The sequence below is a fragment of the Trichechus manatus genome, unplaced genomic scaffold (assembly GCF_000243295.1).
Source record: "Trichechus manatus latirostris isolate Lorelei unplaced genomic scaffold, TriManLat1.0 scaffold00024, whole genome shotgun sequence".
NCBI classification, from domain to species: Eukaryota; Metazoa; Chordata; class Mammalia; order Sirenia; family Trichechidae; genus Trichechus; species Trichechus manatus.
Genome location: NW_004443960.1, coordinates 1,564,040 through 1,579,306, shown reverse-complemented (window position 1 = coordinate 1,579,306; position 15,267 = coordinate 1,564,040). Strand labels below are relative to the sequence as shown.

The 15,267-nt window shown below is 59.7% G+C and overlaps 2 protein-coding genes across 2 annotated transcripts in view; both read left to right on the top strand.

Annotated features, from left to right (window-relative positions):
* The first annotated feature begins 466 nt into the window (after nt 1-466).
* MSRB1 (methionine sulfoxide reductase B1) lies at nt 467-5,028 on the top strand. Its single transcript, XM_012554647.2, has 4 exons — nt 467-557; nt 2,201-2,349; nt 2,669-2,783; nt 3,938-5,028. Exons 1-4 carry the CDS (start codon nt 503-505, stop codon nt 3,967-3,969), a joined length of 351 nt encoding a protein of 116 aa, XP_012410101.2. The 5' UTR covers nt 467-502; the 3' UTR covers nt 3,970-5,028.
* Nucleotides 5,029-14,722: 9,694 nt separating this feature from the next.
* Nucleotides 14,723-15,267, top strand: part of HS3ST6 (heparan sulfate-glucosamine 3-sulfotransferase 6) — a 6,669-nt gene continuing 6,124 nt past the window's right edge. Inside the window, exon 1 of the mRNA XM_023728547.1 lies at nt 14,723-15,244. Coding sequence (XP_023584315.1) covers nt 14,723-15,244 — 522 coding nt within the window. The remainder of the gene's footprint in view (nt 15,245-15,267) is intronic.

Below are 15,267 nucleotides of genomic sequence, written 5' to 3'. Positions count from 1 at the left end.
GGTGCGCTCCGCGGTCCTAAGCTGCGCCCTGGCGTTCGGGGAGGGCGGGGCCTGCGGGCAGGACGGGGCGGGTCCTCCGGGCGGAGCTCCGCGGAGGGATTGGAGGCTGTCCCCCAGGGGGCGGGGTCTCGGGGAAACGGCCTAGGAGTGGTCGTTAGGAGGGGCCGTCAGGAGGGGCCGTCACTGATGGGCGGTGCAAGCGGGAAGACGGGATGGAACAGGTCCTCGGGAGGGGGCGGGGCCTTCTGAGATGGAAGCCGAAACCCTACCCCTGGGAGGGATTGGTCCTCGGAAGGGGCGGGACCTCAGGAGGAGGGTCTCGGGGGGGGAAAGCCTGGCGTTCCTGGATGTGATTGGTCCCCTTGATGCCACGGGGTCCGTGATCCCGAGTGTGACTGGTCCTGAGAGGAGGGGCGGGCGGCGGGGCGGGGCCCGGCGGTCATAGGGTCGGTGGCTTCTGGGCAGTCGGAGGCGGAGAGCGCGGAGCGGGTTCGGCAGCGCGATGTCTTTCTGCAGCTTCTTCGGGGGCGAGATTTTCCAGAACCACTTTGAGCCGGGTACTGCATGCAGCCCCCTCCTGGGAGGGCAGCGGGGCGGGGGCGGCGAAGGAAGGAGGCGTCGCTGTCCTCGGGTGGTGATGGAGCCCCGGAGCTCCTGGGATGAGGGCTAGCGAGGCCGCTGTGGAGGAGCGTACGTTGGTGAGGGGATAGTGGAGGAAGGGGGCCTGGGGGACTCGGAAGGGGGAGGGGACATTATAGGGCTGGGGTCGCTGTCCTTGAGTCCAGACGATGACACGGGAGGACTGTGTCCGGCAGGGGGTCCTATAGGGAAAGGGCAGATGGGGAGGGGGTCGGGACTTCGGAAGGGTGGGGTGCACAGGCGCGGTGGAAGGGCTTGTCCAGGGGTCGCCCCACGGGGCCTGCCCCAGATGTTATTCTGGTCCTCCCTGTTCCTCATACCGGACCCTGCGGGTTTGAAAGTCCGCAGGCACAGAATGTCCTGTTCAGAATGCCGCGTCCCCCACGGCTCAGAGCCTCCTGGGTGGGTAACCTTGGCTTCGTTCCTGGTCCAGTCCCCGCCCTCTTGGCCATCGAAGTTTGAAGTTTGGCTAGATAGCCTGGAGGGTGGATGTTCTGTGAAAGGCCGGCCCTCAGCCTTGGTCCCAGGCTGTGGGAGCCTCTGGTGACTTACTGGGCTGGGCCTGCCTGATAATGGACTAATTTAGTAAAAATATGGACACAGGCAAGACCAGGGAGTCAGTTTTCCTGGGGCTGGATCTCTCCAGGGAGGCAAGTGGCTGGCAGCACGGCTGGGCAGCTGTGGTGCCAGCTGTGACAAGACCACCTGGGCAAAGCCCTGCCCTGAGACTCTCTGGCTGTGGGGCCTTCGTTGTCCCCAGGCTGCTCAGGCAACCAGAAACGCCACTCCCAGGTAGCTGTTGGGCTTTGTCTTTGCTTCCTTCTCAAGTTTCTGGCAAAGGCGTGGTAATTCACAGATACCCGGGCCGGGTGGGGGTGGGGAGATAGGAAGGTGCTTCAGAGCCTCTGGAGGAGGGCTCCAAACCGTTTCCTGTTTTTGAGCTTTCAACAATTTTGCAAGTTAGTTTTGCAACTCTCCCCCCCCCCCCCCCCGCCAGCCGCCAAAGTGAGCTTCTGGGGATGGGTTGAAATCGGTCCTTCTCCCCGGCCCTTCCTTTCCATCTTCCTGGGCTCCCTGTCTGTCCCGGGACCATTCTCCTCCTGCCTGGAGAGCAGGCCAGTGGGTGGGTGGCCAGCTCAGGGCTTCAGCAGTCACTTGCGAAGGGCGTGTCCAGCAGGAGGTGCTGACGGGTGAGAGTGTCACCATGTGGGGCCTGCTTCTGGGTGGGGGTGCTGTGTTCTCTTCCACCTGCCTGGCTTTTTTCCTGGTCGTACAGGGTCCAGCCTCAGCTTCCTCATCTGTAAAATGGAAATGCTAGAGGCACCAGGCTAGTGGGAGAGTCCATGAGATAAGCGTGGCTAGCACATAGCAGGAAGCAGTCAACGCTAGCTCAGCGGTGTGTCTCCCTGCAGAGCCAGCAGTGTGGCCTGTGGCTGGTGGTGTGGAGAGGGTCTGTGCGCACCCTTGGCATGAGGGCAGTGCTGTCTTCCCTTGGGCTGGGAGCCCACCCCCAGAACAGCTGGAGCCCAACGCCTCTTGTTTTGCCTCCTCCTGCCCCCAGGCATCTACGTGTGTGCTAAGTGCGGCTATGAGCTGTTCTCCAGCCGCTCAAAGTACGCGCATTCGTCCCCATGGCCAGCGTTCACTGAGCCCATCCACGCCGACAGTGTAGCCAAGTGTCCAGAACACAGTGGGCTTGGAGTCTTAAAGGTGGGCACCACAACAGGGGGCTCTTCTGTGCTCCCCGACTCTAGGGGCTGAGAGTCTGTCTATTCGAGGCCTCTGGCCCCAGCCAGGGTAGCTGCCCCCCTGGACTACTGGGGGAGTCCGGTGCTGTGGTGTGAGCACAGGAAGCAGGATATCGTTCCTGGTGCCGGCACTAGGACGAAGGTCAACGTCCCCCGTCAGCAGCTCGCTTGGGGGTGGATGTGCAGAGAGGAGCGCTGTCTGCTGGTGGCCCCCACAGGCCATCACTGCAGCTGTGCTTTGTGGGCCGGGAGCTCATGTGGCCGTTGCGTGGTCTTCCCAGGTGTCCTGCGGCAAGTGTGGCAATGGGTTGGGTCACGAGTTCCTCAACGATGGACCCAAGCCGGGACAGTCCCGCTTCTGAATATTTAGCAGCTCGCTGAAGTTCATCCCTAAAGGTGGGTGTGCCTTCCTGCATCGGGGGCAGACTTGCTGAACGTTTTGGGGGTCCAGGGTCAGGGAGCACACTGTTTGTTCTCCGTCCATGTACAATGACCACATCACACTGCCCAGGGTCACCCCGAGAGGCAGCAGCAGAGCAGGGATGGAGGGGATGATGTCCTGCCTCCTTTGCCCGGTTGATCACACGTGTCCCAAAAGGGGCATCCGGGGGCAGAGGAGGCACGACATCAACCCCCTCATCCCTGCTCTGCTGCTGTCTCTTGGGTTGACCTTTCTGGAGATCTAGCCTTTCCCTGTGGTTGGGTGGGTGGAGGCCAAGGGGCTGGCGGTGGCCTTGGACTTGCTCCTCACCCTCTCTGTGCCCGCCTCCCCCACACCGAGTGTCATGGGAGCAGTGCCTGCATCACAGGGCTATCGAGGACAAAGGCAAGCAAAGCCAGGCGCAGGCCTGGTGCATCGTAGACACTCAGTGCCCTGGTTGGCAGTGCTCTCACTGGGCCGTGTGGGTGTCTAGGGAGCTGTGTTTCATTTCCGTGTCTCTCTGAGCTCAGCTGAGACATCCTGGTCTCTGGTGCGGGCCTCCCATTGCATAAAAAAACCGAACCCACTGCCGTCGACCCTATAGGACAGAGTAGAACTGCCCCGTAGGGTTTCTAAGGCTGTCATTTGTCATCTTTATGGAAACCAGACTGCCACATCTTTCTCCTACGGAGCAGCCGGTGGCTTCAAACCACGGACGTTTTGGTTAGCAGCCTGGCCCTTAGCCACTGCCCCACCAGGGCTCCTTTCCCATCACATAAACCCGCCCAAATCCCCACCGTCCACCTGCAGGCCCGCCACCCTGGGGACCTCTGATCCCAGCCCAGTTTCCTTCTCTGTGAAATGGGGCTGTTCACAGCACCTCCCTGCTGCCCTCACCGTGGGGTTAAGCGGGGCGAACTTTCAGCCCTTTGTTGTTATTGTCATTGGTCCGTGTGGAGGAAGAAGAGACTCTGGTTCTCCTACAGGCCTCAGGGGACACAGTGGGGCACACAGACCTCTCCACGTTGGGTGTCTGGTCCCTCCAGCTCCCAGCCCAGGGGCCGTGGGGCACGCCAGCCCAGGGAAAGGTGTCTGAGGTTGTTTCTCTCTCCTCTCTCCTTTCTTTCAGGCGAAGAAGCTTCTGCCTCCTGGGGGAAGTAAGCGGGCAGCCCACACCCCCCAGGTGGCCACACACCTCGGCCACACTGTAGCCACCTCTCGTTGGAATTGGAGCCCACTGAGATTCGGGGAGAGGGCGGGACGGGGCGGGGCGGGGGCTGGGACAGCAGAAGCAAAGCAGGTGTTTCCCGATGGCTCGCACCCCTCTGCACCGGGATGGGGCGGAGGGGCCAAGCGGGTGGCTCGTCTTGGCCTGCGAATCTTGAGGCTGAGACTCTGGGCTTAGCATATCTTGAACACTGCACCCCCAGCTTCTCTCCTCAGCCTGGCTGCCTCTCCCTGCCTGTCTGGGTTCACTCCTGCGGGGCACAATTCCCAGAGGGGCTCCAACATTCACCAAGGCCCATTCCCACTCCCCAAGCTGTGCGAGAGACACAGTGCAAGCAGAGGCTGTCCCAGCCAGCTGTTCCAGCCTGGCCACTGCATGATTCGCTCTGCTTAAATGCTTCCAGGCCCACCAGGGCGCTGATGGTTCGTGACCCACTGGAGGAGCAGGCTGATACACAGCCCCGACTTGTCTATGAGAGGTGAACCCCTGAACCTCAGGTCACAGTCTGTGGGGACACAGCTACCTCACCTGGCTTGGGAAGGCAGCTGTCACTCCATGACCTCCTACCAGCCCCAGGCAGGCTGTGGAGATCCCATCCTACAGTCCACGCCTGCAAAGTCTCTCCCCAGGATGCGGCGCCTGTGCCTTAATGTGTGCACTCCAGAGCTCTTGCCGTCCAGGCGGTGGGAGATGCTGGAGACCCCCTACCTTCTGAATCCTTTCTGGAGCAAGCAGGTGGAAATCAATAAACCAAGGACACCCAGGCCCAGTGTCTTTATTAATGTCACAGGTGTCAGGATGCGCACACCAGGCACAGTTATTTCATTTGTTCCTCAAGTATTTATCGAGCATCTTGTCCATGCCAGGTCCTGTGCTCAGTGCTGGGGACACAGCCGTGAGCAGGACAGGCAGGGTCCTGTCCTGGAGGGGCTCGTGTCTCCCCTGGGGAGACAGACAGGTGGCTGGTGTTCTAAAATGTCAGCAGGTCGCTCCAGGTGTGGGGCTGGCTGGGGGTTGGGAGGGGTCAGCCTTGGCAGGAAGCACTGAGGCGGCCCGGCTGAGGAGCCCGGTTCGGTGGAGCCTCCTGTATATGCTGGGCCTCCCTCCTTGTTGGGAAGATGTCTCCATCTCTGCCCTGCTAGGGGCCAGCAGGGCCTGCTGCTGCCTTAAAATCTCCCAGGGGCTCCGCAGCCCCTCATCCCGATTCCAGCACCTGCCTGTTCCCTGTCTTCCTCCTGCGTGGATCCCTCTGCATCCCAAGCTGGCCACCGCTCAAGTGGAGCCTGGCTCCGGCTGCCCTAGTCATGGCGGGTCCGACGGGTCCTCAGGCTCCGTCCCAGCCCGGCCTTGCCCAGAGGTGGCCCTGCACGTGAGCAAGGAGTGAGCATGAGTGTCTGCGGGCGCAGGGGACATCTTCACAGGCACCCACACGATGAGTTTCGACAGGGACCCAAACGGGGCAGGTACCCATGCAGCAGGAAAGGGTGGCCCAGAGAAGCAGGCTGACTTGCCTGAGGCCACACAAGCGGGAGGATGGGGAGGAGTTTCTCTGTGCCATCAGGGGCCTCTATGCAGGGCCCAGCTCAGAGGTGTTGGATGGTGATGGAAGGCCTGTCAGGGCTGCGTGGGGCACTTCTACCTACACCTGTCTTTTCTGCTTTTCTTCACCCCAAATGAGAAATACCACCTCTGGGAAGTTCTCGGCCACCTCTGAGCCTACCCACAGCAGTTCGAACCCACCCAGCGGCCCTGAGGGAGAAAGACCTGGCGATCTGGTTCGGTAAAGATCACAGCCCAGAAAACCCTGTGGGGCAGTTCTGCTCTGTAACACATGGGGGCGCTGTGAGTCAGAACCAGCCCGACCACACCTAACAGCAACAACTTGGGGGCAGCCACATTGCAGGTGGCTCGTGCTAGGGGCAGGGACCAGCTTGCTGAGCGGTCAGCCCGAGGGCAAGCACTTCCCCCCTCTCACAGCACCCCCAACTCCGCATCCGGAGCCAGCAGTCGCCCGAGTGGATCCCGGGGCTGAACAGCAGGCGCCTCCTCCTGCAGACTGGGCCAGGTGTTCAGGCTCCCTTCCCCGGGCATGGACCTGTAGCAGGGTGGAGCCCAGGCAGTCAGCTAGGAGGGTGCTTGGGATGGGAGAGCAACGGTGGGCAGTGCCTGGGTCCCTGCACTCCAGACACCCCTCACTCATTGGCACATCCACGTTAACAGGATGGGGGTGGGCCAGGAAGATCCAGTGGGGCTGGCACGCGGTGTCTCCCCTGGGGTGGGAGAGCAGGGTAAGCCCGACAGGAAGCCTCCTGGCGTGGATGGAAGGCCGTGCGCAGGGTCTGTCTGCAGGGGCTGCTGGAGGTGGGGATGGTGCTCCCAGCTCCTAGAGTGTTTCAGGTGGGAATCGTAAATCAGCCCGCGCCCCCGTCCTGCTGGGTTACACCACAACCTCCGGATGGCGGCCCCAGTTCCTCCTTGAGAAACAAAAGACTCTTTGAGGGCCAGCCCCCTCCTCTCCCCTGCCTGTGTCCCCTTCTTGCCAGGTGGAGCCTCCGGGCGCAGCGTGGCGAGCGGAGGGTCGGGGTCAGGGGCAGGCGGGACGGGCACCCGGGCGATGGTGGGTGGAGAAAGAAGACATCTGTGTCTGGGACGCCCTCGATCCCAGCAGGAGCCCCAGGCCCAGGGCAGCGCTCATAAACGTTTGCAGAATGGATGAGTGAATTTAAGATGCTTTGGATTTTCACTCGCGGCTTTCCCTTCTCCTGGTTGTGAGTGACATGAGCGGGAGCCGTGACCGTGTTGCGGGTGCGGCCCGGGGGCAGGTCCTGACCATGCGTGGCCGGGGCGTCCAGCGTCTCGAGGGGCGGCAAAGGGTACCGCCAAGCCAGGCCGAGGCCACCGCTGTGCCCCCTGCTCCCATACGGAGCCCTGGTAGGAGGCCCAGCGCGACCACCCCACCCGAGCCCTTAATCCTCAAGGGCATATCCCCGGGGAGCGGACACGGGGACCGTGCGCCGGGCCGGCATGCATGAGACACGCTCGCTCCGCGCTGCGGGTGCCCCGGGGACAGAGTGTGTCTCACCGCGCAGGCGCCTGTGGAGCGAAGGTGGTGCTGCAGTTTTCCGAGGCGCCGCCGGGGGCGCAGTAGCCGCTCTCCTGAGAACCCCGGGTCCCCGCGGTCACAGCCCAGGGACACAGAGTGGTCAGCGCGGGTGACCCCAGTCCTCTCGGCCACGCTTCCTCAACATTCAGGCCCCACGGGGACACGGGCCGAGGCTTCCCTGCGCCCGAAGGTGTGGGGACCGTTGAGGGGACCCACCCTTGCTGAGCTTCGGGTGAATGATGGGTGCAGGGGAGCAGTCGAGCTCCAGAGTGCCCCTTCCTGAGTCAGTCGGAGCGGGGCCAGGCCCGGGGCCGACCTGGGAATGGCGGGAGGCAGGTGGAGGCAGGACGCTCCCAGCCAAGCTCCAACCACTCTCCAGGGCAGTGGGCGGGGCCCCTTTACTGATGCCCTGCCCCTCTCCCCCTGCGGCCACCTGGCCCGCCCCGGGAACTAGGTCCCAGGGCTTACCTCCCTGCATCTCTCCCCTGCCCACTTCTCTTCCCACAATTGCGACATCCTCGTGGCCGGCCTCCCCCAGCTAGAGTGATTTTTGCAAAATAGTAACCGGGAGGGAGCAGTCCCTGGAGAAGGCATCGTGCCTGGTAGAGGGTCAGCGAAAAAGAGGAAGACCATCGACGAGATGGACTGACACAGCGACCTTAACAATGGGCTCACGCATGGCAATGACTGTGAGCGTGGCGCAGGACCCGGCACTGTTTCTTCGGTTATACATGCTGTTGTTGTCAGATGCTGTCCAGTCCGTTGTGACTCACAGCGACCCTGTGTACAACAAAACGAAACACTGCCCCGTCCTGAGCCACCATCACAATGATTGCCACGCTTGAGCCCATTGTTGCAGTCACTGTGTCCATCCATCTCATTGAGGGTCTTCCTTTTTTTCGCTGACCCTCTACTTTACCAAGCATGATGTCCTTCTCTAGGGACTGATCCCTCCTGATAACATGTCCAAAGTATGTGAGACATAGTCTCGCCATCCTTGCTTCTAAGGAGCATTCTGGTTGTACTTCTTCCAAGAAAGATTTGTTCATTCTTCTGGCAGTCCATGGTGTATTCAGTATTCTTCGCCAGCACCACAATTCAAAGGCATCAATTCTTCGATCTTCCTTATTCACTGTTCAGCTTTTCGCATGCATATGAGGGATTGAAAACACCATGGCTTGGGTCAGGTGCACCTTAGACTTCAAGGTGACATCTTTGCTTTTTAACACTTTGAAGAGGTCTTTTGCCACAGATTTTCCTAGTGCAATGTGTCATTTGATTTCTTGACTGCTGCTTCCCATGGATGTTGATTGTGGATCCAAGTAAAATGAAATCCTTGACAACTTCAGTCTTTTCTCCGTTTATCACGATGTTGCTTGTTGGTCCCATTGTGAGGATTTTTGTTTTCTCTATGTTGAGGTGTAATCCATACTGAAGGCTGTGGTCTGATCTTCATCAGTAAGTACTTCAAGTCCTCTTCACTTTCAGCAAGCGAGGTTGTGTCATCTGCATATCGCAGGCTGTTAATGAGTCTTCCACCAATCCTGATGCCGTGTTCTTCTTCGTACAGTCCGGCTTCTCGGATTCTTTGCTTGGCATACAGATTGAGTAAGTATGGTAAAAGAAGGCAGCCCTGACATACACCCTTCCTGACTTTAAACCATGCAGTATCCCCTTCTTCTGTCTGAACGACTGCCTCTTGAACTAAGTACAGGTTCCTCATGAGCACAATTAAGCGTTCTGGAATTTTCATTCCTTGCAATGTTATCCATAATTTGTTATGATCTACACAGTTGTACATACGGTCGCTGTGAATTGGAACCGACTCAATGGCACCCTAGCAACAACAAATCAGACAGGTAACCCGCTGAGTGGTTCCCACAGGCCCTGCATGCTCTGTACCCGGCCGACCCAGACTCTCCAGCTCTGTAAATTGACAGCAGCATTATCAGAATTATGATGTTTTATTGTCACACCCCTGCACCCAGCTCTCTGAGCAAACCATGCTGCATTCTAGAAACATCACTTGCGTTGCTCCCGCCTGGAGTTCGCTGTTCCTTTCTTCATCTTCCTCATCCCCCTCCCCAGAGCCAGAATCCTTCTAGAGGCCTTTTCTGGTGACTCTGGCCAGTGGCTCTCCTCTGCCGCCGCCCCCCCAGGGGCCTCCGTGGGCCTCCGTGGGCCTGAACAGAGGGGTCCCTGCCATCCCCTCCCTGCACGTCTCATCCGCCCTCGGTCACAGAGCACCTCACGGCCAGCACCCACATCTCCTCATTTCATTCCCCTCCCAGAATGCGGAGCCCAGGGGAGGTCACACACCGTGGCATCCAATGAATGCATGTCCAATCGCATGGCCCCCTGCTTACTTCCTCTGCAGGGCGCACAGCCGAAAGACGGCGGCCAGCGCCCCTCCCTTGTTTCCAAGTGTGTGTCTGTGGTCTGCGGGATGCAGGGACCCCAGGACCACCCATCCCTTATCCTGACCCTGGGTGATCGGGCTCCGGTAACGGAGCTTGGGGCCAGAAGCCCAGGGAAGACAAGCTGGGGGAGGGACTCCAGTGGCAGGCTGAAGGGGAGGCTGCTGGGGGCTATCTGCAGCTAAGCTCCTTCTGTCCAGACCCCTCACCCCCAGATCTCAGGTCCCCCGCCTGGCAGCCTGAGCCCTCATGCGCCCAGTGCCTATTTCCAGACTTGCTGCTTGTAAAACCCTGGAGATTAGCCAAGGTTTCGGCCTGGGCTTCAAGTCTTACCACGTTTCATCTCCACCCAGAACGTTTATAAGCTGCTCTGGGCTTCAAAGGCCTGACAGCCGTGCCCGTGCCCGGGAGGCACTGGAGAGGAGAGGGACGGCAGGGCCAGGTGAGGTCTGCCCCAGCTGGAGTCAGCTTGTTGGCCAGGGGCTTCCCTTCCACCCTGGACACCAGTGGCCATTTGGTCCCTCTGTCCCTCTTCATTCCTGCCCGAGGGAAGCTTTTTTTGTGGTCCCTGTGACCCTGGGAATCTGGTCTGCCCCTCAAACCCTGGCCAGCCCCACGGCCCTTCTCAGGCCCAGCTGGTCTCCAGGAACAAGACCCGGGTTCCAGGAAGGCGGGCAAGCTTGCCATCTGAGACCAGGGATGACTTTCACCTCCAGCCTTGTCCCCAAGGAAGCCACCCAGGGAGGTGGGTGCTGCTATATCACCTTTGTTTTATAAAGAAGGAAAGTGAGGTTCAGAGAGGCTGGGCACCTGCCAAGTTCACCCACTAGGAGGGGCAGAGCTGGGCTTGAATCAGGCAGCAAGTTCCCCCAAAACACACGCCATTAGTATTGCATTGGGCCGTGTCTCCCATGGGCTTCTGCCCCCTCCGAAGGTAGCTCTGAGCAGTGGGCTGGCGTGGCTCTCTCAGGGGGCGCTCCCTGGAGGGAACGGCATCCTCTTTGTGCTCCGTGACTCTAGCATCCCACGTGGAAAAACGCGACCCGACACAAATCAAGGACAGCTGGGCCCGCCCCCTGGCCGCAGCCCCCTCCCCTTGCCCCCCCTTTACCTGCTCCGGAAGCTCAAGCTGTTTGCGGGAGTAGGTCTGGGGCGGGGGGGGGGGGTAAGGGCGTGGTTCCGGGGGAGGGACTTCCTGGAGGCCCCACATGTGTGAAATCTGTGCCAGCTGTCTTCCATGGAGGGAGGAACCCCATGGCGTCATCGTTAATCAGTTTCCAGAGTGGGGCAGTGCTTAAGCGCCCTGCCCTGTTGCCTGCGGGGTCCCAGGCTGGGGGTGCCCACCCTGGGGAGGGGGCGGGGGAAAGAGGAGGGCCCCCCAACACACACCCACACCCACACCCACACAACAGCCAGTTTTGAGCGCCCCCTGATGGTTAGGGGCAGAACAACAGCAGGGACGAAGCCTCACCAGGTCCCTGGCCCTTGCGGAGGTATGGGCATGTGAAGGAGACAGATGGGATTCAAACATTACCCACAAATAAATAATCACAGTCTGTGAAGGGGACATGGAGGGCCACCCCGCATAGCCAGGGACAGGGTCATGGTTCTGTGAGGCCAGGCTGGACCCTCTTCCTATGTGACTTTGCCCCCACCCCCCACCCCTGGGGCCCCACCACTGTCCCCCCTGCCCGGGGCCTCCCTGCCACCTCCCTCAGGGACAGTGTTTACTCGATCCCCCTTCTCCCCTCCCAGACCTCTCTCCTCTTGGTCATATGTTTGATGTCCCAGCTAAGGAAGATGGACAGATGGACCCTCTGCTTAGCTGTCTGCCTGGCTGGGGGTTCAGACGAGGTGAGAGGGGAATGCACTTGGGCTGTTTGGGACCCTCAAAGCCATGGGCTCCCGGAAGACGCCAGCTGAGGCAAGAGGAACTAGCTGAAACCGGTTTCCTTTTGTCAGAGGGGGCTCCGCCACGCGGAGGGAGGAGTGACCCTCCCAGGATGCAGGGACGCCACCCACCATGTGCCCCTATGGCCTGATCCCTTTTAGGGCCCAAAGGTCACTTTTCAGCCAGTGGCTCAGAGAGGGGGGTCCACCATCTGTAGGTTGCACATGAGGGAGCCGTGGGAGCTGGGGGTGGACCCTGGTGGCAAGGAAGAGCAGGCTCAGCATGGAGGAGCTGCTCAGACATGGGGCTTGGGGAGGGGGCAGGAAGCAGTACTGTGAACAAGGAGCATGCAGAGGAAGTTTCTGTAATTACCAAATTTAACCTTTAGAAACAATTCATCACAGGTTAAGCCTAGAGCTGCCCTATGGCCCAGCAATTCCGCTCCTAGGTATGGATCCAAGAGAAACGAAATCATATGTGCACACAGAAACTTGTACACAGGTGTTATAGTGACACTCATCCTAATAACCAAAAAGTGGAAACAACCCAAACATCCATCAACAGACGAACGGATAAACAAAGTACGGTATATCCGTACAATGAACTAGCACTCAGCCATCAAGAGAAGTGAAGTGCTGATACCTGCTGTGATATGGATGGACCTTGAGAACATTAAGCCGAGAGCAAGGGGCCGATCACGAAAGACCACACAGTGTATGGCTCCATTTATATGAAACGTCCAGAAGAGGCACATTCACAGAGGCAGGAAGTAAACCAGTGGTTGTCGGGAAATGGGGAATGTCATGGATTGAATTATGTCCCCCCAAAAATGTGTGTATCAGTTTGGCTGGGCCATGATTCCCAGTATTGTGTGGTTGTCCTCCATTTTGTGATTGTAATTTTATGTTAAAGAGGATTAGGGTGGGATTGTAATACCCTTACTAAGGTCACATGCCTGATCCAATGTAAAGGGAGTTTCCCTGGAGTGTGGCCTGCACCACCTTTTATCGTACAAGAGATAACAGGAAAGGGAAGCAAGCAGGGGGGGAGGGGAACTCACACCACCAAGAAAGCAGCACGAGGAGCAGAGCACGTCCTCCGGACCTGAGGTTCCTGCGCTGAGATGCTTCCAGACCAAGGGAAGATTGATGACAAGGACCTTCCTCCAGAGCCAACAGAGAAAGCCTTCCCCTGGAGCTGATGCCCTGAATTTGGACTTCTAGTCTACCAGACTGTGAGAAAATAAACTTCTCTTTGTTAAAGCCATCCACTTGCGGTATTTCTGTTAGAGCAGCACTAGATGACTAAGACAGGGAGTGACTGCTAATGGGCTCAGCGTTTCTTTTCGGGGTGATGAGAACGTTCTAGAATTCAGTAGTGGCAGTGGTCGCACACCTCTGCGAATGTACTAAAACCACCGCACACTTCCCACGGGCGAATTGTACGGTTTTGAATTGTGTCCTAACGAAGCTGACACTGAAAAACGCTCTTCGCAATCAGCACAGTCTCGGCTTAGGAGCCAGAAGCTGGGAGGTGGGAGGAGCCTGCCTGAGGCCACATGGCTCGAGTGGGGCGGGGCTTGGACCCAGCGGCAGGGGGTCTCTCAGGACATTGCTTCCTCCGCCACACCCAAGAGGGCCTGAGCTCCACCTGGTTCCTCCGCCCTTCAGGTTCTCTCTGCTGCCCAGCCTTTGTCCACGGGAGGATGTTCTCCTTCTCACCTCATCATCACCTCCTCCAGGAAGCCTCCCCTGACGCCTCCTCTCATTCATATCCTTCTGCAGACCAGCATTTATTGAGTACCTATTGCGTTCCAGGCTCTTTGCTAGGTGGTGGGGATACATTGGTAAACAAGCAGTCCCACGGATGCCATCTAAGGTGTCCCCGATTTGCACCTAGCTCTCACCTGCGAGCTGGATGGTGGTCGGGGCAGTAGAGGGGCCCAACTCCCAAATTCCCCAAGCAGACTCCTTCTCCCTGGACCTTACTCCAACTTCCAATCCTACCCCCATGTTCCCTCTCCCCCTCCAACACGTTTGATATCCTGTTGGTAGATTCTTCCCGGAAAGTCCTTTGCTCCTCAAGCAGATGGCGGACTAAGGAAAGGCATTCCTGGCAGGGGGAACGGCATGAGCAAAGGCTTGGAGGTGGGAATGACCCTGGGGTGCTGGTGCAGGGAGATGCCGGGCCAGCCAGGGATAATGGATGCTGGAACTTGGGGCCCTGAATGGTGGCTGCTGAGACAGCAGGGTGGGGCAGGACCCTCTCCAGACTAGCTCTAAGGAGGACCAACCCATCTGGAACAAATCTCACTTTAAGCTAGACCAGAAGAAGAACTTCCTGTGACCCTACGAGTCCCAGCATGTTACGCGGGCAGTGCCGTGCCAACAAGCCGCCCACAGGGCTCCGGGCCAAGGCTTGCCCTGACAAGCAGGGGCAGCCTTGGCATCTGGGACCTAGGTTGGGGGTCCAGGCCAGTGGTCCCTCCAACCAGGTCTGCCCTGGGTGGGAGCTCTGGAAACGTCTATGGGTCACAGAGGTCCCGTGGCCCTTGGAGGCACCCAGGCTGCTGGGACTTGTCCAGATGCCATTAGGCCCAGTAACAACTCGTTAGTGAGCAGAACCCAGGGCAGAGGCCTCTTGGCATTGGCTGGAGAGGTGCCTGCGCCCACCAGGCATCCAGCATGTGTCCCTGAAGGCTGCAACGGGGCAGAGGGAGGACACAGATCCAACTCCCCTTCTACCCGGAACCTTGGGCACACGCTCACCCTGCCTGAGCCTCGCTCCCCGCTACCTTCCTGGGTTGGTGAGCCTGGAGGCATGTAAAGCTACAGGCAGAGTGCCAGCACCCAGCTGGTCTCCAAACGGGGAGCTGCCCCTGACCTCTGTAGCTCACTGCCCCTCAGAGGGCAGGACGGGGGCTCCTCCTTCTGCAGCCCCCAGTACAGGACTCCCTGAGTCCTCACATGCAATGGGGAGCCACTTTTCCAGAGCTCCAAGTGGGTCACTGATGCTGCAGGGGAATGGCAGGTGGGCCAGGCCAAGCAGACAGACGGTGTCCAGCGGTAGAAAGTGTCAGTGGACCTAGGTCTCAGTGTCAGCTCACCCACTGGGCCCTTAGGGAAGGCGCCTCTCTCGCTGAGTCTCAGCTTCCTCATCTCTAAAATGATACTTGGCTAGCCGTCTCCACCCTGCAGGGCTGTAGCGCAGGACGCATGGCAGGGCGGACTGCCCTGAGAGTGTAGGACGCGCCAGCATCTTCATTCCTGACCCAGATGTCTCCGGACATTCCCGGGAGCCCTCTCTGCGCAGAGGGTGCCGGCCTGGCCCGATTCTCCCTTCGCAGGCGGGCGCCTGGGGTCCACGTCCTCTTTGAGCCGCTTGGCCCAGCAGGAAGGCTCCGCTCTTGGTGCGCGGAGGCTGGGCCGGCGCACCTGCCACTTCGCCCTCCTCCCGGAGGGGCGGGGATCACCTTCCAAGAGCAGAGAGTGTCACCGCCCTGCGTCTTGACCCGCGGCCGCTGGCTGCCCGCGCGTCGGGGTGGAGATGCCGGCTGTCCGAGCCGGAGCGTCTGGATATCCCTGCGCCTCAAAGTCCTTGAGTGCCTGCGGGTTCTAGCCGTGGAGTTGACCCGGGCGGGGTCGGGGCGTCCGGGGGCGGGGCGTTCAGACCCCGCCCCGGCCCCGCCCCGCGCCCACTCCCAGGCGGAGGGCAGACAGTGGAGCAGAAGTCCGGGCGCCAGCGGGCTGAGCCAGGCGCAGCCGGGATGCACGCGCCCCTGCGGCCCCCGCTCCCAGGCCTGGCCACGGCGCGACCCCAT